Source organism: Saccoglossus kowalevskii, chromosome 5, assembly GCF_978046115.1.
Source record: "Saccoglossus kowalevskii chromosome 5, keSacKowa6.1, whole genome shotgun sequence".
Lineage (NCBI taxonomy): Eukaryota > Metazoa > Hemichordata > Enteropneusta > Harrimaniidae > Saccoglossus > Saccoglossus kowalevskii.
The window spans coordinates 14,885,204-14,910,571 of record NC_140645.1 but is presented as its reverse complement, the minus strand read 5'-3'; the positions used below and the strand labels follow the sequence as shown (position 1 = coordinate 14,910,571).

General features: G+C 32.8%; 1 protein-coding gene across 1 annotated transcript in view; it reads left to right on the top strand.

Annotated features, from left to right (window-relative positions):
• The window catches only part of LOC102806264 (uncharacterized), a 41,548-nt gene extending 18,071 nt beyond the window's left edge, over positions 1–23,477 (top strand). The window contains exons 5-21 of the mRNA XM_085499145.1: positions 933–1,047; positions 2,039–2,110; positions 2,649–2,717; positions 3,471–3,654; positions 4,254–4,347; positions 4,795–4,893; positions 5,179–5,269; positions 5,443–5,608; positions 6,342–6,435; positions 9,730–9,899; positions 11,214–11,339; positions 13,298–13,350; positions 13,443–13,541; positions 14,993–15,176; positions 16,239–16,351; positions 21,400–21,493; positions 22,112–23,477. Coding sequence (XP_085355271.1) covers positions 933–1,047; positions 2,039–2,110; positions 2,649–2,717; positions 3,471–3,654; positions 4,254–4,347; positions 4,795–4,893; positions 5,179–5,269; positions 5,443–5,608; positions 6,342–6,435; positions 9,730–9,899; positions 11,214–11,339; positions 13,298–13,350; positions 13,443–13,541; positions 14,993–15,176; positions 16,239–16,351; positions 21,400–21,493; positions 22,112–22,267 — 1,979 coding nt within the window. The 3' untranslated portion in view covers positions 22,268–23,477. The remainder of the gene's footprint in view (positions 1–932; positions 1,048–2,038; positions 2,111–2,648; positions 2,718–3,470; positions 3,655–4,253; positions 4,348–4,794; positions 4,894–5,178; positions 5,270–5,442; positions 5,609–6,341; positions 6,436–9,729; positions 9,900–11,213; positions 11,340–13,297; positions 13,351–13,442; positions 13,542–14,992; positions 15,177–16,238; positions 16,352–21,399; positions 21,494–22,111) is intronic.
• The last annotated feature ends 1,891 nt before the right edge of the window (positions 23,478–25,368 follow it).

Here is a 25,368-nt window from a genome sequence, read left to right as displayed (position 1 = left end):
TTGCATACATTACATGTATATGACCTTTCACAAAAATACAAAGACTCAACACAAAATTTGAAGAAAATATGGATTGTTTCACTCACTGACCTATTTTCACAAATGGCCACCAATATTTCATTAAAGAGTCACGAGATATTTTGCCCTTCATATAGTGTTCAAAACCTAACTTTGCCCCCCCCCCCCCAATAACCAACTCATGTAAATATTTTTTGTTGGGCAAATTTAGAATTAGCTGCCACCAACTGTACATAGAAGTGGGTCGACACACAAAACCAAAAACAAAAATTCAGGACAGGAAATGTGACAAATGTAACGTGATTGAGGATGAAATTCATTTCATCACTGAGTGTGATCTCTATACAGAAAAATAGACAAGATTTATAAAGTCTATTCTCCAATCCAAATTTCAAAAATTACAACAACAAAGATAAATTTATTTACATTTTCAACACAACTAACAAACAATGTCTACTCGGGTTATTAAATTACATACAGAAAGCCTACAAAATAAGAACAGAAAAGGTGATAATCAATTAATGTATTGTTGTGCTATATTTTCAGTGTGATTTAGTTGTTGTTTATTTGAAATCTATTATTGTATTGTATGTGTAGTTTAATTGTAGTTTATTTTAAAAAAAGCTTTAATACAGCAATTACCAAAACTGAAATGTCAGATTTCATTAAGGATGTAATAAAACATTATTCTATTCAATATAGTTGAATGCTGTGTCAAAATAAACAGCCAAACTGAATCTGGATTTCCAAAACTTGAATATTAATGAGCTTGTGAATATTAATGAGCTTGTGATGATGAGTCATGAATAATTATGACTAATGAATATTAATCAGCTTGCGAACAATAATGACCGACAGTTTCATTAAATTAGCTCATGAATATTAATGAGTGTGAATCTGGTCTTACTTTACAGATAAAGAAAGTGGTCATGTTATAGATTTGAAGTCGGCAATCGAGTGCGAAGAGACCCAGCATACTGATATAATACGATGTGTTCTATGTAACGAATCACGAATATATTCTGCCGGGTGAGTATGCTAATGGTCATTCCAACTAACTGTGATATTTGGTGATTGTTGAATGAAAATTCTCATTGAATGTATTGCATTTTACATGTATATACATATTGGTCTGTTTAAAAGTGTATATCTCCCATGGAAGTGCACATGAGCCAATTTGCATTAGGTTGGATCATTGTTATATATGCCTTACCGAATTACCATAGACACATTTACGCAAGTGCATTCACTAATAATAGAGAAAATATGTGATGTGCTGGTCTATAATCTATGTAATTTTTAAATTGTCCAAGACAACTACAACATGTAGTAAACACCCAGTTAAAGCCATCACAGTCAGCTAATGAGAGGTTAATTGTTAACATAAGCATTATCGATCATCTAGCCACCAGGGTTTGTATAATATTCTATAAGGAATTACACACAGGCTGCATATGAAGTCATCAATGAACAGAATGTTTTAATACTTCCCATGGCACAAGTTTGATTGGCTCATATATATGACATTTAAATACATTTGCATAATGTAAGACTAGTTCACCATGTCATGCTCTTATTGTATAGTAAAAGGGATGTTGGTCGTCACATGGGTCTCATATAAAAAAAAAGATGATGACTTTTGACTTTGACGCTAATAAGTATAAAATGAGAAATTACCAAGCTTTAATTAGTCGCCAGTGGTAATTAGTGCAAGTTACATCCAGGTCTAACTGCTACTGAAAAATCTGTATTAAAAGCTGCATTCTTTAATAGAAGTCTCACCCATTCTTTTTGAATAATTGAGAATCCAAAATTCATCATTTCTCATATGTGTAGATGCTCTAATAGAAGCCGCATCCCCTGTGTTGTATTGTACCATTTTAATAGAAGCCACGGTTTCTAATACAGATTTTACATTACTCGTGATTTTATAAAAAAAGCACATTGAATTGTGGGAAAATCAATGTTTGTCAAATGTTTTACTTGTGCATATATTGAATATATCTTTCTCTGTGTACAGATATGATGGTAAAATAATGTGTCTGGATTCTGTCTCCAATCCAAGTCGTCGTGAACTCCTTCCAGTTTTCTGGTAATTGCAATGATTAAAACTTTTTTTTAGAAATTTCTCAGACATGTTGGGAGAAATTGTAGAATGGAGTGAAAAAAAAAACACATATGTGAACAAATCATAATGGAATTGTTGTTTCAATGATCCTTACAAAATTCAACAAAATTTTGATATTCTGGACTATTCCTGATATTCTGGACTATTCCTGATATTCTGGACTATTCTGGATATTTTGGACTATTCTGGATATTCTGGACTATCTTCTCTGACCTTTTGTGCATTGACCCCCAACAATGCATAGTTATCATTTGATGATTGAATGCAGTATCAATAACCCAATGAGAATGGTTCTTGGAAAGTTCAGTATTATGTATCATGATTAATATTATTTTACTGTTAACAATTTAATTTTGAATTTTTGCCAAAACCGGTAACGACTATGTCTCTAAAATACATCTGTTTGCTTTTTTTTTTCTTTACTGCTTCTGTTATTCAAATCTTCAGAAATATTAATTTAATTATTTTATTTAAATGTATTATTTTTTTTTTCTCCTGATAGCAATAATAAAGCCCATGACGCTGGAATCACATGTTTAATTTTAGTAAAAGATACAGAGAATAATACAAGGTAAGAATTGTGCATACCTGAAAGTTACTTGCATGGACAATGTTGTGTTAAAGCGTTTTTGTCACACACTTTATTCAATGCCTTAAAAAAGCTTGTTATACCATGAAGTCCTTTCTTATAAATATGACTGATGAGATTATATATGGCTTTCCCGAGCACATTAATGAATTTGGGAGTGTGATAAGAAGTGGCAAGTGATTGATAACTAAAATTGAATGACATAAAGATTGTTGTCCTATAATTATGAAAAAAAATATTGAGAGCAATACTTCCTTTAAAAAAAACAGATCTATTATTACTCTATGATACTAAAGGGTGGTGGTCATTACGTTGCGCATGTGTGACATTTGTGTTGATAAACTTTGATTTTTCCACAATCCAATGCGCTCTTCTAATGGAAATTACAAGTATGAGGTTTGACCTGGTCGTGACTTGCATGAACTACCGCCGGTGATTCCTTCGATAACTTCCTATCCCCTAAAAAATACCTAATTAAAGCTTTGTAACATCTCAGTTTGTACTCGTTGATGTGTGCAACAGCCAAAGCCGCCATCTTTGTTTATGTCTCACGCATACGTGGCATGAAGACATATAGTCTCATATGAAGGTTTAAACACTTGAGAAAATAGCAAAATTATTTCAAGCCAGAAAATGGTCTGTGGTTGGCTAGTTAGTTAGGAATTCTAGTTTGATAGCCAATGATGATCAGTGTTACAGAATTGACTTTGGTATTATTTTATTATCCTTTCTCAGACTCTTATCTGGATCTTTTGACAAAATAGTCAAAATATGGTCGCAGGATGGCCAATTGACGCACAGGCTAGATGGTTTCCTAGCAACGATAACAGGTCTTTGTTACGTGCCAAGGAATAAAACAGTGTGGATTGCTAGTGGCTCTGCTATGGCCAGTATGTATGACCCAAAGTCTGGGGAAAATGTAAGTATTATTAAATCACATGGCTGTCACATGACTGTCACATGACTGTCACATGACTGTCACATGGCTGTCTCTGATAAACAAATTTCATTTCAATTTTATTTCTGTTGTGTTCATTTTACTCTGTAATACACTCTAGACTATTTTTTGAAAAAGTTACAATGTAATTTTTTTTTAATGTTTATTCATCCAGCTATAGTTCCATGGCAATATAAACAGCATTATTTTGTGTCTTACATTATAGTATTTTGAGAAAATGACCCAAATACCATTCAATAATTTTTAGAACAATTCCATAAAACACAATTTTAAAGCAAAACAGTCCAGAAATAAGTCGATCCAACAAAATTTATTATGTTTTCCAATGAGTCCTTAGTCATAATCGTGGGAATTAAGTTTTTTTTTAAGTGTCCTTCACTTTTGTAGATTCATCTGTTTTGATTTATTTATAGAGCGCCCTCAACTACAATTGTAACAAATTCTTTCTTTATGAAATAGTGCAGTTGGGTTGTAGAGGGGGTACTTCTTTTGGTAAGTGATATGGATGTGACGACCCATTCCCATTTAATACCATACTAATTTGGTTAATATCATTATAGGTGTCCGATTTCATTGGTACTTTCCAAGGTCAAGAAAATGAAAAATATCATTTACAATTATTTAAATATTTTCCTGAAATGAATCAAGTCATAGGTGAGTTTGTTATTAATTTTTGTTTTCCTTTTCTGATTCACAATTCCCAGCAAGATTGATTTTGTTATGGATTAAGTTGCCATCTATTTATTTTATTTGAAATATTTGCTTTCCAAGACTGTTGTTCTGAATTTGTTCTGATTTCCTTTCTTTTTACCCCCCCCCCCCAGACGCTAATGACCCATCCCTTAAATAAAATTGGGTGTATGCACCATTGTACTATGTATTTCTATGGGCTCTGTGCAAGCCGGTCAAAGAGCCGTCAAAAACGGCAAAATTTGAGAAAACAGTACAAACTCAACTTTGAAGTAATCCTGTGGCAATCAAATGTATATATGTTGATTCTGCAAGGGGTAATCTTGTTCAAAAGAGTTGTGGTTGCCAGGCGATGAAAATGCCTGAATGTCTGCCTCTAAGAATAATAATAAGAATTTGTTAATGTTACAGGCTGTACGAGTAGACGACATGTTATTGTTTGGAAGTACAATCCTTCTGGTTGTATCACAGCATTGCAATGTAGACATAATGTTGACAGTTTGACTTATAGTAAGTATATAAGAATAAATTAATTTGCATAATTATTACTTGTTGGCTCTGAAATTAAATTTCATTTCTGCAAATATTGAAGAATATAAAGAAAAAAAGTGCAGACAAATTCGGCCGAGGAAGTCTGTTGGTAAAGAAGCCTAAACAAAATCTTGGTGGGCATTTGTATGTAAGGTTAATTGGGAAACAATTTACTAGTACCCCCAAAGCAACTTACATGTGCTTACAAAATATATATAAATTAATTATTCATATATTCATGTAATTATTTATTTTATCTTCCAGCTTCTAAGGCTCCAATTTTAATCTTTAATGGAGGCAGTGATGGCAATGTTCATAAATGGGAAAGACTACAATCAAATCATTTTATGTATAGGTTAGTAGACCAATCACAACACCCCTTACCAAGCATAATTGGAGCATTGTAATCCAATCAAATTTGTTGTCACAACTGCCAACAATCCAACCAACCAATCAAAAAGCATCTTTCTTTATTTGCAATGAATAAATTATGTTCTGAGACTCACAGTTTTGTCATTTTTTTTTCAGTAAAGAAACTTTTCCATTGGGAGATGCTAAAAGTAAAGTGATACAAATCAAAAACATTTTGAAGAAAGAATCAGAAGGGCAGCAGAGACCAAAAACGGCGCCGACCAGATCTCACCAATCACGGGCCACCAGTTACTATACATTTAATAAGCCAATCATGCCTGCTGTAAGTACATACTAACATATCGTTGGTCAGGTTGATTGAAACTAAAGTTAAATGACAATTTGAAAAACCGTAATATTTATATAACTCCCCTAAATTTTGCTTGTTTTTATGTAATTTTCTATAATTTGTTTGATTAATTTGATCAAATGACATAGTTGTTCATGGACAAGTTTTGAGTTCTGCTATTAGCTTAGGAACTTGTGCGTTCTGGTGTAAAAACAGTCAAATTTTGTCTGCATAGGGTGTTGATTTTGCCATGTTAATGTTTGATAGCTCATCAGAATGACAACAACCAGGAAAACCAGTGAATACATTGTGCAAGCTAGAAACCATCTTATAATTCTTGCACGGAAACCTACTGTTGACGCTATAACTCGAAACTCGTTTATTGGTCCTTGAAAAAAATGACAATTAGGTATCTAATCAAGGATGAGTGATTTCCTGTAAAGCAACCATTTCTATGATTCGAAAGATATAAAATGACAATGACAATCCCAAATAAATCCCAAATAAATCCCAAGTCAGGTGATCGGCATTCTCTCGCGTCCCATAAATGATGCGATGCCGCTCGGCTGCATCTTTGGAAGTGTCTAATTATCCAATAATGGTTTTTATTTGGTGAAAGATGACGAAAGTTGACATTGGTTCTCAAAGGGGTGATGTCTTTTTAACAAAAGTGAATGTGATAAAAATAATTGTATTTTAATTCACATTTTTTTTTTCACTTTTCCAGTCTAGAACTCATCAAGCTAACGTTGCACATCTGAAATCAATATTTGTGGAAACTCTAGATCTCTTACTAGTTGCATCAGAAGACAGCAATATTTGTAAGTTTGGTTTCTGTTACACTCCACTGCAGTTATTATTCAATACTTATTTATGAATACCGGTAGTTAAATGAATATTTGATACTATGAGATATGTTTGTGTGCATGTACATATATGTATAAACTGAAAAAAGGATAATTTTATAGCAAATAAAAAATTCAACGTCAAAGATTTCTTTGTATATTGCAATGTTGTATGGCTGAACACTGTACAGATTGAGAAAATTAACAACTAGCGGATTCTGCCGTAAATTCGCCTAGGGCCATTAAACGGCAGTTGGGGTTTTTAAAAAAATGAAATGGGACCAAGTAACCGCAAATTTACGGCAGAATTCGGTAATACCTGTATTTGCTCTATTAGAAGTGCATCCCAAATTCAAGCACATGTAAACCACATTATTGTATATTGGATCATGACTAAATTTGACAACAGAATGTGAAACCTCTGCAATTTATATAAGCACATGTATGCTATTATCAAATTTGTTTTATTAATAGCCCTCGCAAATTACAGATGAGTGTTCAAAGTCAAAATAAGTAATATTTCAATGATTTAGTATATAATAAATCTGATTTTTGTATCATACATTGTATGCACTTCTCATAAAGAAAATACTGTTATAGAGCAGATATTGTAGTCTTGTTTTCAAGAAATCAAAATATGCATCGCAAGTTATTTCTATCATGTGATTTAAAGCGAGGGAGTCGTCTCCTGTGCATGTGTCAGATGGCCATAGTGTGCCATTGTTTACATAAAAGCGTCTACCCATGCCTTGCCTTTGCTTTTTTATCGTGTGTTGGTATCGTCGATTGCGACTCGATTCTCGTGCATGCACAGGTGACCACCCTCCTGCTTTAATCATTAAAGCATCAATCATTCGTTGGTTTTTAGTCCCCGTTCGAATGCAGTCCGAAAACGGGGACTTATGTTTTGACCTCTGTGTGTTTGTGCGTGCGTGTGTGCGTGCGTGCATGCGTGCGTACGTGTGTCTGTACGTGCGTCCGGACCTGTATCTTACAAATGCCTTGACCAATCACAATCAAACTTCACACATACATCATACATGATATTATACATATGCATGTCAATTTGTTTCACGATCTGATTCAAGATGGCCGAATGGTGGCCATTTTTGTGCTAAAAATCATCAAAATCAAGCATTTTTCAGCTGTTTACAGATGGATTTTGTTCAAAATTGGTATATATGTTAGACATTATAGGAACTTGATGCACATCATTTTGTTTTACAATCTGATTCAAGATGGCTGAATGGCGGCTATTTTTACGCTAAAAAATCATAAAAATCATGCATTTCTCTGCTGTTTACAGATGGATTTTGTTTAAACTTAGTGTATACATTAGACATTATGAGACCTTGATGCAAATAATTTTGTTTTTCAGATTAGATTCAAAATGGCCGACTGGCGGCCATTTTGTTTTAATGAATGGGCTTCTAGAGCCATATCTCCGACTTGTTTTGACTGATTATGTTAAAATTTTAAATATTCATTATACATTATGTCATAGATAGACAGATATATTGGTTTGACGATCCTATTCAAAATGGCCGAATGGTGGTCATTTTTGTGCTAAAAAATCATAAAATATCAAGCATTTCTGGCATTTATGGATGGATTTCGCTCAAACTTGGTACATACATTAGACATAACGGGTTCCTGATGCACATCATTTTATTTGTCAGATCAGATTCAAAATGGCCGTCTGGCGGCCATTTTGTTTTAATGAATGGGTTTCCAGACCCATATGTCTGACTTGTTTTGTCTAATTATGTTCAAATTTTTAATATTCATTATACATCATGTCATAGATATACGAATATATTGATTGGATTGACGATCCCTTTCAAAGTGGCCAAATGGTGGCTATTTTTGTGCTAAAAAAATCCTCAGATATCAAGCATTTCTTGCATTTATGGATGGATTTTGTTCAAACGTATAACATACATTAGACATTACAGGTTCCTGATGCACGTCATTTTATTTTTCAGATTGGATTCAAAATAGCTGACTGGCGGCCATTTTGTTTTAATGATTGGGCTTTGAGAGCCATATCTCTTAAATGCTTTGACTGATTATATTCAAATTTTAAATATTCATTATACATCATGTCATAGATAGACAGATATATTGGTTTGACGATCCTATTCAAAATGGCCGAATGGTGGTCATTTTTGTGCTAAAAAATCATCAAATATCAAGCATTTATGGATGGATTTCGCTCAAACTTGGTACATACATTAGACATAACGGGTTCCTGATGCACATCATTTTATTTGTCAGATCAGATTCAAAATGGCTGTCTGGCGGCCATTTTTTTTAATGAATGGGTTTCCAGACTCATATGTCTGACTTGTTTTGACTGATTATGTTCAAATTTCTAATACTGTGGAATACTTTATTTTCGCTGAAATTAATTTTCGCTGAAAAGGCGTTTTGGGCGTTTTGCTTGGAATTTATTTTCACTGATTTTTCATGAGTTTAATGTGAAATATAGGAAAAAAAGTATATTCGCTGGATTTTATTTTCACGGAATCATCCCTTCAGCGAAAATAAATTCCAAGCGAAAATAAAGTATTCTACAGTATTCATTATACATTGTCATAGATATACGAATATATTGGTTTGACGATCCTTTTCAAAGTGGCCAAATGGTGGCTATTTTTGTGCTAAAAAAATCCTCAAATATCAAGCATTTCTTGCATTTATGGATGTATAACATACATTAGACATTACAGGTTCCTGATGCACGTCATTTTATTTTTCAGATTGGATTCAAAATAGCTGACTGGCGGCCATTTTGTTTTAATGATTGGGCTTTGAGAGCCATATCTCTTAAATGCTGTGACTGATTATATTCAAATTTTATATATATATATATATATACATATACATGTATTCAAAATGGCTGATTTTGAATGCTGTTCCAGAGCAATATCTCTCAATATGGATAAGTACTTGTTTGACGATTAGATACAAATGTCAATCATTTTAATGTTAAAAAATCATATTCCTGACATGGTTATATTCAAGCTATATTACTATAAACAAAACTATATATCTTAAATTTGATAACTAACGGGAACTGTGCCATGCATGGCATGTTAATTTTGCTAATTATGCAGAAAAGTAAAAAATGCTGAATTAAATCTATGTGAACATGTAAAACAACTATAGAACTTATTTTTTCTCTGTCAAGTTCATGAAATAGCTCAAAGCTTCAAAATAGTGAAAATAAATGGTTTACAGTATACTACCATCGTCTTATTTTTTCAGATGTTTGGGGGTTTGATGACGATGCCGTCAATGCTTTACAGCACATGAAACCTGAAGGCCAAGAAGATCTTATAAAAAAATATGGTATTTTACTTCCAAGAGACTCTCTGTTACTGCCACGTAAAACGCTACTTAGGAAAAACTATTTAAATGCAATACACAATGGTCAGGTATGTGGATATTCTTTTGTTACCACTCAGTAATCCATCTTTCATCAAATAAATCCAGCATAATTTTTTGAAGATTTTTTTTTCAAAATTTTGATTAAGATTACAAATCTTGATCAAGTAATGGAAAATTATATACTATAAAATGACTAATTTTCACTGGGTTTAATTTTCGCTGATTTACCATTTCAGGCATCTTCAATGGGTTTTAAATTCACGGTTTTATCATTTAGATAATGTGTTCTATGCTAAATTTTACATATTCACTGGGTTTTAATTTAGCGCATTTTCCAGTCAGCGAAATAAGCAAAATTAAAACCCAGTGAATACATAAGCCTTTTACAGTACTGGTATGTGTTCCAAAAGTATGGAAATAAAAAAAATTACGAAACAAATATATAATTTTTTTGACCAAAATTTTGGCTGGAAAAAATATGGAGTCAAAAAGATTGAAGGTCAATGGTAAAATATCACCACTTATATTTTCGTGAATGTTGTACAACAACCAGATGTCCCGTGGTTGAAAATAAATTTTGGCTATTCTGGGTGGTGGTCATCGGGGCATTTTCAACGCCTGGCAACAGTGAAAACATTGGTCGAAAAACTCTTGGAAAACTGTACTTTGGGCTGGTTGTTGAGACTATCCTGAAGAATGTAATAAGAATACTCCTATATAAATATATCAATTTGGTTGTGTCAGATTACTTCATAGTTGAGTTTCTTCTGTTTTCTTGACTCCATCTGCTCCTCCTAGCTCAGAGCTCATAGAAATACATTGTACAGTAGAATGTGTTCAAGGAACATAGAATGTTTTGTGATGTAACTCCGCCCCCGAAAATATTATATATAATTTAATATAGAATATAAATTATCACTATTTATTGTGCAAGAGTCCAAATTGTTACCATTCAACCATGCTAATATAAAAATTCTCATCAATATCGTTGAGAATAATAACATTTGTCACCTATTGTAAGAAAGTCTCAACTTCTTATTCTAGTCTCATACTTTTTACCAAAAGTGTGTAATTGGAACTCTGGATTTACAAAATTAAACAAAATTGTTAAAACATATGGTTGTTAATTAGAATAAAATCTGTATTAGAAGCCGCGATTTCTATTAAAATGGTACAATGCAACAGTGGAGATACGGTTTCTATTACGGTAGATCATCTACAAATACAAATGTATGAGAAATTGTGTTTTTCTTTGTTCTCAATGGGATGCGACTTCTATTAGGGATGCTACTTTTAATACAGATTTTATGGTAATTATAACATTAATAATATTCAATGATTTGACAATTGTTGGCTTATAGGAGAATGACTCTGTGACGAATCGAGTAGCTGGGTTTGTTTGTAAGAATGTGTTAATGGCTCATCACAGCGTTGTTACCTGTATGGCTGTGGTGCCAAAAGAATGTGGATTTAAGACATCGTATATGGTGAGTTATCATGTGCTGTTACATTGTGGTTAGACATATGAATAGAATATGCTAAAATAGAATAGAATATGCTAGAATAGATCATGATTGCAATGTCATAGAATATAGAATATAATAGAATAGAATAAATTGGAATATTCTAGAATATGAATAGAATATGCTAGAGTAGAATAGAATAGAATAGAATATTCTAGAATATGAATAGAATATATGTATGCTAGAATAGAATATGAATAGCATATGCTAGAATAAATTGGAATAAGAATAAAATATGCTAAAATAGAATAGAATAGAATATGAATAAAATATATGTATGCTAGAAAAGAATTGTAAACAATAGAATATGAATAGAATATGCTAGAATAGAATAGAATGTGCGCGAATAAATTGGAATATGATAGAACATGAATAGAAAATGCTAAATAGAATAGAATAGAATATTAATAGAATATATGTATGCTAAAAAAGAATTTTATACAATAGAATATGAATAGAATATGCTAGAATAGAATAGAATGTGCTAGAATATATTGGAATATGATAGAACATGAATAGAAAATGCTAAATAGAATAGAATATATGTTCACTAGAATAGAATTATATAGGTTAGAATATGAATAGAATATGCTAGAATAGAATAGAATGTGCTAGAATAAATTGGAATGTGATAGAACATGAATAGAAAAGGTAGAATAGAATATGAATAGAATATATGTATGCTAAAAAAGAATTGTATACAATAGAATATGAATAGAATATGCTAGAATAGAATAGAATATGAATAAAATATATGTGTGCTAGAAAAGAATTGTATACAATAGAATATGAATAGAATATGCTAGAATAGAATAGAATGTGCTAGAATAAATTGGAATATGATAGAACATGAATAGAAAAGGCTGAATAGAATAGAATATGAATAGAATATATGTTCATTAGAATAGAATTATATAGGTTAGAATATGAATAGAATATGCTAAAATAGAATATACCGGTAATAGAATAGAATAAATTGGAACATGATAGAATATGAATAGAATATGCTAGAGTAGAATAGAATATTCTACAATATGAATAGAATATATGCTAGAAGAGAATTGTGTACAATAGAATATGAATAGAATAGAATGTGCTAGAATAAATTGGAACATGATAGAATATGAATAGAATATGCTAGAATAGAATAGAATGTGCTAGAATAAATTGGAATATGATAGAATATGGATAGAATATGCTAGAATAGAATAGAATATGAATAGTATATGTATGCTAAAAAGAATTGTATACAATAGAATATGAATAGAATAGAATGTGCTAGAATAAATTGGAATATGATAGAATATGGATAGAATATGATAGAATAGAATATGAACAGAATATATGTATGCTAAAAAAGAATTGTATACAATAGAATATGAATAGAATATGCTAGAATAAAATAGAATATGAATAAAATATATGTATGCTAGAAAAGAATTGTATACAATAGAATATGAATAGAATATGCTAGAATAGAATAGAATGTGCTAGAATAAATTAGAATATGAATAGAATATCCTAGAATAGAATATGAATAGAATAGGCTAGAATAAAATAGAATATGCTAGAATAGAATATGCTAGAATAGAATAGAATAGAATAGAATATAGAAAATAGAATAGAATATGGTAGAAGGGGAATATATTTCATATTAACAGATTTGATGCTGCAGAGTTGTTCGTTAGTTTTTAAATTCACTTGTATGGTATGTATTCTGTTGTTATCTTTGCATATTACTGGCTTTAATTTAAAGTACTAGCTATCAGGGACATAAGGAGAAATTAAATCAAGCAAATGATTAGGCCATGAAGAATAGAATAGAATAGAATAGAATAGAATAGAATAGAATAGAATAGAATAGAATAGAATAGAATAGAATATGTGTATCTCACCATATGCATCATACATTATATCTTCAGATATCTGGTGGTTGGGACAGAAGAATTTGCATATGGGATTTAGAGAAAGGATTGTAAGTGCAAATTTTTACTTAACTTTTATACGTTATACTCTATTTAAAACGCATTTTGTTGTACTAGTGATAACCATTAATATATATTTTAGATTACATGATTGCTTCCGTAATACCAATCCTGGATCGTTTGATAAACTAGAGTTAGCATGTGATGGTATCATTATCGACATGGATTACTCTCCTAAACGGTAAGATATTGACACTTAAAGGGGAACCTTCTAAACCCAGGGATTGCACCAAGGAATCATGGGATACTATTGTTTATGTTGTTTACAATGTAAATCTATCTTATTGTAATTTTATTCCAGAAAGTAAATTTGTTGCAAGATTAGGCTTAACTGGAGATGCCCCTTTAAGACTTATGTAGTATATAGTGAGTGGAATGCTGCATGAATTCTAGGCTGAAGTATAAGCCATACGGTTTTAAAAGTAATGCAAACTTAGGTCTGTGCATAGTAATGACGTAATTTGCATAATCATTAGTTGGCTTTTCCACTGATATCTTGAGTACTAATATTCTCATTACAAAGAAACGTTGTACATAAACACTCTATGACATTGCACAAAACTGATTAGTTTTACTTTGAAATCTATGCGTATTAATGACCTAATTTGCATAATCATAAGTTGGCATTTCCACTGATATCTTAAGTACTAGGTTTCACATTACAAAGAAACTTGGTACATAGATACTCTATGACATTGCACAAAACTGATTAGTTGTACTTTGAAATCTATGCATATTAATGACCTAATTTGCATAATCATAAGTTGGCATTTCCACTGATATCTTAAGTACTAGTTTTCACATTACAAAAAACTTGGTACATAGATACTCTATGACAAAACTTATTCAGATTAATGACCTAATTAGTTTCAAGCTTTTCCGTTGATATCTCAAGTACTAATCATCATTTTGATTAATCTTACCGGTAGTACATAAATGATCTAAAACAATGCCATGACTTAAGGGGTTAGCATACGCTCGCTGGTTCAATTTTTTGGCTTCAATTTACAGACTGAAACATACATTTTACCCATACATGTTATATACCATAATAATGATCTTGTTTTAAACTTTGGAAATATGGCAATTTTTTTAAATTATGCAAATACCAAGTCACGTGATCACAAGAATACGCGAAAATGGAGTAAAACGGCTAATGACGCAATTAATAATTAATTTACAGCACGACTGAATATATTTTTTTATGTAGATATTACAGAGGGGTGCTTCATGTACAATGTTCTTCGTTTTTTTGCAACTATAATTTGTTTTTATGTAGCCTTATTTCAAATGTTTGGACGTTAATACCTGAGTAAAAACAACACGTCTCTGTATAAAAATAAGCAAAAAATCAAAACGAAGGCAGACAGAGTTTAAATATATCCATATTAATTGCCTAATTTAAATTAAAGTGGCTTTTCCGCTGCTTTTTTAAGAATTAACATTCTAATGACAGGTAGTATAGATAACCCTAGGAACAGTCCTGAAGACCTGATTAGTTTGGACTTGAAATTGGAACATACTAATTTGTATACATTGTAACATGCATAATATCTAATGTTAGTCAACAAGCTTCAACTACCGGTACTTATATTGTTTACTTTCTACATGCTTACTGTTTCTGTTTTCCAGCAATGAGTTTGCCTATGCCTCCAGTGACAAAATGGTTTATATTCGTAAGTTTAGCGAAGATGGACGAAAGATGACACTATGTAATACACTGCAGGGCCATTATGGCGAAATCACGCAAGTCAGATGGAATCCCATAAAAAACACTTGGATTACAGGTTCTGAGGATGGTACCATTAGAATATGGGTAAGTCAGCAGTGTGTATCCAGTGTTAAGTGTAAAATAATTATTGCTTAAGTACTGTAAATGCATCAATTATTCACTGGGTTTTAATTTATCTGTTTTCGCTAATAAGTAAAATCAGCTAAATTAAAGCTATGTGAACAAGTAAAATAACAATAGAACTTATTGTTTCACTGGCAAATTTGTGAACTTAAAACCCAGTGAATATGCTGAGAACATAAAAACACATCTTCGCCAGCTAAAAACCATTTATTCGGCAGAAGCCTCAACATTAACCCTTGGCAGATTTCATCACGATTTACTGAATGTCACACGCCTTAAAACGATTATAAGCTTTACTTCGGATCATTTTCATCACCCAATCATGAAAGAAACACATTACTTGGTAAAATTAAAATGGCGGAATCAAATAAACGTGTTGCTTGCTTTTTCTCTGAACGAACTTACTGATCATCAAAAGAAAGCGCTTAGTGCTGTATCTGAGGAAAATGACGTGTTTGTTGCAAACACAGTCCCTGGACTGTGTTGCAACGAAGACCAAATCGGGCAAGTTATCAGTTTCAACAGTTTTGTCAGTTTACTAAATCATAGTTTGCACAAATATTTAGACATTACATCGTCCTCATTCATTTGCCCACAAACAATTTTCAAAGTTGGAATAATAAATTTTGGAAACGTGTCAACAAATATAGACCTGTTCTTGAATCGCGCGAAGCCTACAGGCCGCCATTGTTTTAATCTGTGATGAGCTCCCCGATCTTCACATTTATGATACGGCATCTCTGTTTGGTGGCGCAAGCTCTTTGTTGCGCCCAATCAGATTGACTCAATTTAGCTGCAATTTTATACAGCTTTTTCTAACGCGATTACGCACAGGTACGTGGGCCGGTTTTGAATGACCGGCTTTAGCGACACCATGCGATTTTAACGATGATCAAAATAGTGAAATTCAATGTATGAGATGAATCGATAAATATGTTATTACTATTTTTATATTGTCCCTCAGTCCTTTTCCAATATTAAAATGTAATTAATTTCATATTTACATTGTTGATTTCTTTCCAGTCAGAGGACGGTATGAATTGTGAGCAGGTATTAGCAACTCATGGCACTGTGACTGCACTTTGTATTGATAATATAAATGGTGCAATCATTGCAGGTGTTGGCAACAATGTCAAGTAAGTGGTGTTGTAACTCTAGTTCATTCTTGTGTTACCCTGACAACAGCAAAGTGTAACAAAAGTTTTTTTAATGATTCATGATCATTTTTCCAATTTTATGTTTAGATTGTGAGGACATTTTTTTCATCACCTGATCAGTGACAATCAATATCTGTTTTACAAACTGCATGAAAATAATGAACTTTAATAATTGGTTAAACGACGGTAGTCGTTGCGCCACGCATGCATGAGATACATGGGTCTTATATAAACCATAATATAAACAAATATGGCTACTTTGATCAACGAGTACAGACTCAGACGTTACCGTGATTTAATGAGGTATTTTTAGGTGATTGGAAGGTATCGAAGGAGTGACCATTGGTAATTAGTGCGCCCAGGTTAAACCCTCATGCTTGTGATTTCCATTAGAAGATCGCAATGGATTGTGGGTAAATCAATGTTTATCAACACAAATGTACGATGATTCTCGGCCTTTAACGTTGTACATGCGCAGCGCGACGACCACCGCCCTTTAAGGTAGAAGACTATTCATAATTTTTATGAAAACTTTGCTTGACAATGTTCATTGTTTTATTATGTACAATCACAGAGACACTGTCCTATAGGACAATGAAATAGCATTTCTTTGTGTTACAGTGACTTATTATATAATATATCTTTTTCAAAATTGCTATTTTTAGAGCAATTAAATCAAAGAAAGTGTTAAGGTAGCGAGAAGGGAAATTTTCACTTTTTTCTTGATTATTCAAAAATTGATAAAACGGTTACTTTAGACCTTGATACATCACCCCAGGTTTACAAAAGATCAAAATTGCGAAATAACGTTGCTCAAATTAGTGTTTTAAAACACTAGCAGAAAAGACTACAACTGCCGTTTCGTGGATATTTGCATAATGTTTATCTTTGAAAGGGTTTAAATGATAACATCTTATCTGTATACTCTGTTGTTGACGATTCTGATATAACGGGTGATAAGCTTCCAGTTGCAAACAATGCGTGTTTATCTAACGTCCATTGTCAGCATTATTGTCAGTCGAGACTTCCTCGGAGAAACATGGTCATACAGTACTCATTTCGACCAACGTTACGCTTTTACATCAACCACTTATCGCTTAATTTCCGACCACGCGGTCTTGTCCGACCAGAAACCGACCGCATTTTAATCGCGTTTTTTTTTTCGCTCGCTCGCTCATTGAAAACATTGACCGCTCGCCCAAACACTGAAAACTGGCACATGGGTGGTCGAAATGGTGGTTTTGATATTAAAGTGTGAACATACAACTAGTATTAACTATTATTAAATTCTGTACGACACTTCAAATCTAGTAGTTGTATGACACTTGTATCGTGAAAGCAACTGAACTGGGACCTCTTTTTACGTGTTTTGGGTGCTTGTTCTAGATGTAATATTTTTATTTTTTATTTTAATGAGACAGTTATGTGAAAAAAGCCTAGGTAACTCATTTTGACAGAGTAGAGAAACGATACTGAATCCACATCTGGTGAAATATGACATTAATTTTTTTAAATTAAGTCACGATCATTGAATGAGCTCGGTCTATACCGTATACGTACCGCAAAAGTGTTCCCACAAAAAATATTTTCGACTAAAAACGGCCACATGCCCTGAAAAAATCGAACAGAGCTTGACATGTATGAATAATTTATTGGGCTTAAAAGAAAAACGTGTCAAATTTAGTTATAGCCATAACTATTTGGTGGCCAGTCGATGAACAATTCAAAACTCAGGATTCACACGGAAGTCCTTCAGGGCTGAAAATCATCAACGCTACTCTGGTTTACTTTATTTCACAACTTGCAGAGAAAACTGATTCGCGTGAACTCTAATGTATCTTAGCCTAGTATTTTCTTTTTGAACTAAGGTCAAATTCCATCAGTTTGTCAAAATATATGTTTTTCAGCGAATAATTTTGAAGCCTGTCACAGCACAAAAACTATGTGAATCGACGCCGGTGATTGGATGGTACGACGACCCTTCAATTAGCGTCACATATGCTTTGTTACAACATCATTGAGTGGCTGAGAGTCACCTGATCGGAGCACGACCTGGGTCACAGAACCATATTTGTCCGTATTATCAACAGGACTTTGCAAAATAACCACATCCACATTTTCAATCTTTTTTAGCGCGGAAGTTGCCAACAATGTTAAAAAAAAAATCGTGAATTTCATGGATTCGAATAAAATAAAGCAAGCGATTGATAAGGATGATTATTAATATTTTCCCCGATGCTCTTCGAATTTTTATTTTTTTTATTTCAAGGTAAGAAATGGCTAGTTGAAGTTGCATCGTCTTCAATGCGGTTGTTTCACCGCGAACAACTCTAGCTCTGTTTTGGGCATGGTTTAGTTTTGCGATGTAAAATAAAATATATATTAAAATAATAATATTGATTAATTATTTGGGGTTTCAGCCCACAAATTACGGACATGATCCCCATGAATTACGGTCAATGTTTGTCTTCTCTCGGCTGGTTGTCACGGTGTTGATCGACGCCCTTCCTAAACTCAGTATGGAGAAACCAACGGGGATCGACATTCCAAACAAACAATCAAAATTATCAACGAAAGACGAGATTTTCTAGATATTTACAAACATACTGTCATGACAAACATATGTAAAATTAACAAATACACAAAGGTGTAATATTAGGTTTTATTTTAGGCTTAGAAATATTTTCTTTCACTCAGCTCATGCATGTAACTGCCATTTAGCTTTACGGTCCTTCAACATCGGGGGAAAACAACAATAATTATACAAAACACATTGCGAAGACTCAACAATCAGGAAAGAAACCCCAGACAACCATGTCGTACTTGTGTTGAAATACATTTTGTATTTCACGTCAGAATATTGTTTAAAATAAAATATTCAGTCCAAGCCAAATCGAGGTCAAAAGGTCAGGTTGCGTGCATATAATTATATATAGTTAAAACAAAAAGTATTTGAACTTTTGTCAACTGTTCAACATCTATAAAAACCAGAAAGACAATTACTCCTATAAGACAATGTGAACCTCGGAAATTATTCTTTTAGTCTGAATTTTAAATGCGCGCGAGCGAGCAGGTGGGCGGTGATATTACGGGGTTCACGCTGTCGAAAATAAAGCGGAAATTGTCCGGTCGAATTCAACAAGCGGTCGCAAAAGCGAGAGAAAAAGGTGATTGGAAAGCGGAAGCGGGCGGGAGGTTGTGCGAAAGGAGTACTGTAACTTTGCACAACTTTCTTTTAAATCGTTTTATTTTCCAAGTCAATATTCTATTTTACTAATACATTTTTTTTTCTAATGCAATGGCGAAGAAAAGAAAGAAAGCGTTGACAGACGAGGCAAAGAAAAATCTGCCACTCAGTGTCGCACTCTGACACAGCAATTTTTTTTCAAACATCGGTCATTTTGTTTCACCATGAAAACCGTTTTTAGATGTCTTAACAGATACACTTGAAGGATTAGCTTGTTTGTAAACTGTCAGCGTGTACAGTGGGACAGTAATGTTTTTCAGAGGATTATCCCTCTTTGTTCGTTTGCATAACAATGGAAAACCAGAACGTTCCTGGAATACGGACTCAAATGCCAGCAGTTTTCTTCATTTTTCACGCTCGAGCTTGAAATTATTCATTATCTGACACTCTTTATGAGTTCTATGATATCAGTGGTTAATATGTTTGGCCATTTTTAGTGTATATTTATAATAATGCAGCAAATCTACAGTGTTTTATTAACCAAAACTGTTTTTCGCGTTTTTCTCGAGTTGAAGTTTTGATCGAGTACGACTCATTGGGACCGCCGCCAAATCAAGTGCGTTCGGACTAGGACATTCAAACTCGCAGTTATCGTTCAAAAGATAATGATGGTGTGAAATATGTCTGGGTTTTTAAAGAAAATGCTTTGTCACAGAATAATAGTCTGTTAAAGATGCCAAGTATGAAATAATTTGGGGACAAAAAAACAAACCTGCATAGAAATCGGAATAATAGGTCTTTTGATTATCGGAGACGCATTTCAATGGACTTGATTACGGACAATGCATGACGTAAATTTCACCAGGAAATTCCGCAGTGTGCTCTCGCAATCGCCGACCTAGTCATTTTTACAAGGTTCGCCATTTTTGATGTCACGTGATAATTATGTAAACAATATCTGTCCAGTTTGTGCGAACTTGCACCTCTATACTTAGTCTTTTGATATATATAACCTAAATTACTGTTCTGAACGAGACAACAGACAGAGAATGTTTTATTTAAAAACGTCACAAAACCTTCTCGCTACCTTAAGGAAAAATTGCATTTTTTCACACTTTATAAAACCCAGAATTATAAAATTCAAGACAGTAAAAATTACCCCATCATTTACAATACTAGTATATAATTTTTCCAGCCTCTGTCACCAGCCTACAATTTGAAATATCTCTGCCATAGAAACCTATGATAAGAATATTAAAATACTGCCAAAATGACCACTATCCATTATTAAAATGCAAACATCAGTTTCTCGAAAATTAAATTCATTATTTTTAAATTACCCTGGATTACAATTTTTTTGCAAAATTAATAAATTCTGAGTATTATCATTTATAATTAGGCTTCTATTTCAACAAAACTTCAACAACTATAATAATGTAATAATAATTTAGACACAAATCATTTAATAATACTGGTCAGGTCAAGAAATGCAAGAGGAAAATACAGAGAAATAAAATTAACCTTTTCATACTATCAGTTCCGTCTTTTCATCACATCAACTTCACAAAATAGTCCTGTTTATAGTCTGCAGTTTCCTTCACAAGATTAGGACAAAAAAAAACAAATTTTTTTTAGTATTTACTGTAAATTGACCCAAATTTTGCCTGTTGGCTCCAAAATTAGGGTTTATTTCCAGAAATATTGAAGAATATGAGAAAAAAATGCAGACAAATTTGGGCAAGAATGTCTGGAGGTGAAAAGTCAGTGTGCATGACAGATTGTATAAATTAAATGTGAACTGCATGTGGATAATTAATGTAATGTATTCTAATTGTTTTAGGGTATATGACGCAGAGGACTATAAACTAGTACAGACTAATATTGGACACAAAGATGCAATACGATGTATTATACATATACCAGATAGAGGCCAGGTAAGTTAGTCATTATTATACATTTACCAGTTAGAGGCCAGGTAAGTGAGTCTTTATTAAACATATACCAGATAAATGCCAGGTAAGTTAGTTGTTATTATACATATACCAGATAGAGGCCAAGGAAGCGAGTCGTTATTATTCATATACCAGATAGAGGCCAGGTAAGCGAGTCGTTATTATTCATATACCAGATAGAGGCCAGGTAAGCGAGTCGTTATTATACATGAGGCCAGGTATGTCAGTATTTATTATACATACTGGCATATCAGATAGTAATACAGACAAAACAACCTGACCCTCTAAGTGGTTGTTATTTCACAATCCAGTAAAATATGACTGGTAGACATTTCATATGAGTGTTGCTGTGTGGTATATATGCCACTAACAATAGTGTTAACAACTTAAGAACACCACACATTCTCAAATTTATGTTGTATCATGTACTACTGAGTTTAATAATTCAATAAATAGTTTTATGTGTTGTTTTCATCAAATTTTCATTTTGTGTCAAAATTGTGTTAACCCACCTCCATCCATGATATGCATGGAATGATTTCATAACAAAATTTTCTCATGCCAGATTCACAATAATTTCTTTTTTGTTTTTTTTTTTAGTATCTTTCCGGATCCTGGGACAAAACTATTAGAATATGGAATTCCTTCAAAATGGGAAGATCAAGGAAAAGCCCGATATCTCCAGAAAAAAAACAGAACAGAAGCAACCCCATGGCAAATGATCCAAATTATCTTGCAGTTGATGATGCAGACTAATGGTAACCCAATGCTGGTTGAATCAATAGAATCATGATTTTGTCGAGGAGTTACTGATGTATGTCATATGACTAAAAATGTCTCGTACTGATTTGACCTTTATATATATAACTATTGGCTGAGGAAAATGAAGAATCTTAGTCTACTGCGCTTAGTGTCAATCAAATCTTATAATTTACATAATATGCAAATCATATGCTAATTAGCTTGAAACGTACAACATTCCATTTTTGTAAGCGGAGATCATGATATCAAATCTTGCCAATATAGTAATTGTATTAGCTGCACCTAGGTGAATTTAACAAACAATGTATTTTATTGGAAATTTATTACAGAAAATAATATATTTTATATGTTTTCTTTGTTCTAACGAATAATCACATTTTCTAGACCTATTTATGTAGTCAGACAATAACTTGCGCCTTGTGAAAGCAATCCAAGATTTTATTCAAGAATTTACATTGACAGGGCAACACTGATTCATTGAAATATGAAGGGGAAGTTTCTAGGGATGCACAGTGAATTCGGTTATTGGTTTATATGTACACTTCTATTTATTAATCTCACACTGCAAAAGAAGATTGATAGATATAGTTTCATAAAAGTCTGTGGATCTTGTGAAAAGATTGCAAATATTTGGGATAAAGGTAAAGGCCAGACTTTTATTATCCCTTGTTTCGCGAACCCGCCGAATGAACAGGAGACGAAAATGAAATAAAAATAAAATTTTATTTCAGCATAATGATCTCACTTACAATTCTTTGAGAATCACACAAATCTAATGGAAAAAAAGAATTAATTCCTCCTCAAAAAAATTGCCTTATAAAAACTCGAGAAACAAGGAATAAAAAAAAGTCTGGCCTAAGCGTTAAACAACTGGCTCTCTATGAGACAAAAATTTAAACATAATTTCATTCAATTGAAAAAAAAATCTAGATATTAATAAAAAACTATTTAAAAAAAATTAAAAATGGGGTATGAATCTATTTGTAAAAATACAGCAGCTTCAGTGGTTGACCCTATACTATAACACAAGTGACACGTCTTCTCACATAAATTTAACAATCATTGCTTCCCTGTAAAACCAAGATCAATAATATATACCTTTATATATTGTATTAGTCAGAACTATTTTGTATTATTTAAAATTGTTCATAGTATGTACAAAAATGTATAGTATAAAATAAAACTATTTTATTACATTTTGTAATTATATTTTGTAATTTTTTTGAGCTATTACGTATTCTCGGGGCGGACATCCAGGCATTTTCACCGCCTGGCAACCATCATGGTGAAAACAAAGGCTGAAAACTCTCAGAAAATTGTACTTTGGGATGGTTGTTGAGACTCCCCTGAACCGTGTAACAAGATTACCCCTGCGTTTGCAACATATATAAATTTGGTTGTTCAGGATTCTTTCAAAGTTAAGTTTGTGCTGTTTTCTCGAATTTAGCCATTTTCACCAGTTCTTTGAACAGCGTTCCACAACAGCTGGTACAGTGGTGTGCGTCTTGTGACAGTAGCTCTGCCAAGGATAAAAAGTTTAAAAGGCACGGGACTACGGCAAGTGCCAAAGTAAACAGATCCGGAAATCTGTTGCCATTAACAAATTGCTTGTAATGTTTGATTAGACTTCGGCAGTTTTGAGCCCATACTCCTGGGCACAACCTTTTTGATGAGGGACATGCGCAAATGCAATCAAAACTGCTTAGATTCAAACGAAGTTTGATTCGTAATGAAAATCAAATTTATTTTGAGCAAAAGAATTGCATGAAAGTGGCAAATTATTGCATTCTACGAGATATTTATGATAAATTATTCTGATGATTAACACACAATTTATTTTCACATTGGGGCGCCTGTCAAATATTGTGCGACTTTCAATATGCAAAGGAATGTATCTACTTTCCAGTATTTGAAGGTAAAATAACAACACTGTTGGAAATAGCATTACAATAAGAGCAACCATGTTCAACGATTAGTTGTACTCTAATTTATGAGAAAAAGCGATACAAGCGAAGCGAGGTGATGCAATAATACATGCATTTCTGCTAAAGAAATATGAAATAGTCTAAAGATTCAGAGACACCCATGTAATTCAAATTGGAATTGTGCGTGAATGTATATAGTACAAAATGTTTTTGTTTTTTTTATTTTTATTTTTTTAAATATTTCTTGTGCCAGGCGACAATTCTTGACATTGAGTGCCACTGTTGTCTCTCCTGACATTTTTTTTGTATGTGCAAATTGCAAGTGCAAGTGCTAGTACTGACACAGAGAGATATGACTTCTGTAGCAAAATGCACCTTCAAATGGCATTTTTTTTAATGTGCTATCCTGGTGTCAACCAGGCCGAACACAAGCACCTGCGGACCTTAACCAAGGTTCCCCCAAAGTCGCATTCGTTAGTGAATGAATCTCGGCCAGTGGAATTGGCCTTCCCATTGAGTCTGTGGCACACTCACCAGATAAATATTATGTTAAACATAGCCAAAGTGTTGTGCATTAGTACACAAACTAAAGTATGAACACATGTATTAAGGGAATAATTTTGTTCCATTGTATTAGACTTCGATGGCATGTTATAAAAACATGAAAAGAAAAACAATGATGAATGTCAAAATATCCACATGCCCGAAAAATATGCAGTATTGCATGATAGAAGCTATCCGCCAGTTTTCACTCACCAGTCGTAAACACTCACTGAATTCATCAGTGTATATGAATGAATAAACTCTAATACCAATTATATACAGAGAAAAAACAATTGTATAGCTTGTAATATCACTTTTTACCAAAATGAAAGATATATCAAAATTAACAAATCAAAGAGATCCATCTTATGTTCAATATCACAGCAACAAGATTCACGATTTTCAATAAGAATTCAAAAATATCACTTTTTACCAAAAATATTCATCAAAACAAGTCATTGTTAATGACAGTCCCTGTCCAAAATATTGTGATCTGACATATCAATTTGATGCTGATGAAGTCATTGAGATTAGATTGAAACCATTAATAGGAGATGGATTTGTAAAAAAAAATATGATTTAGTGCTTTAAGAATTGAACAGTCATATTGAATCAAATTACAAAAAT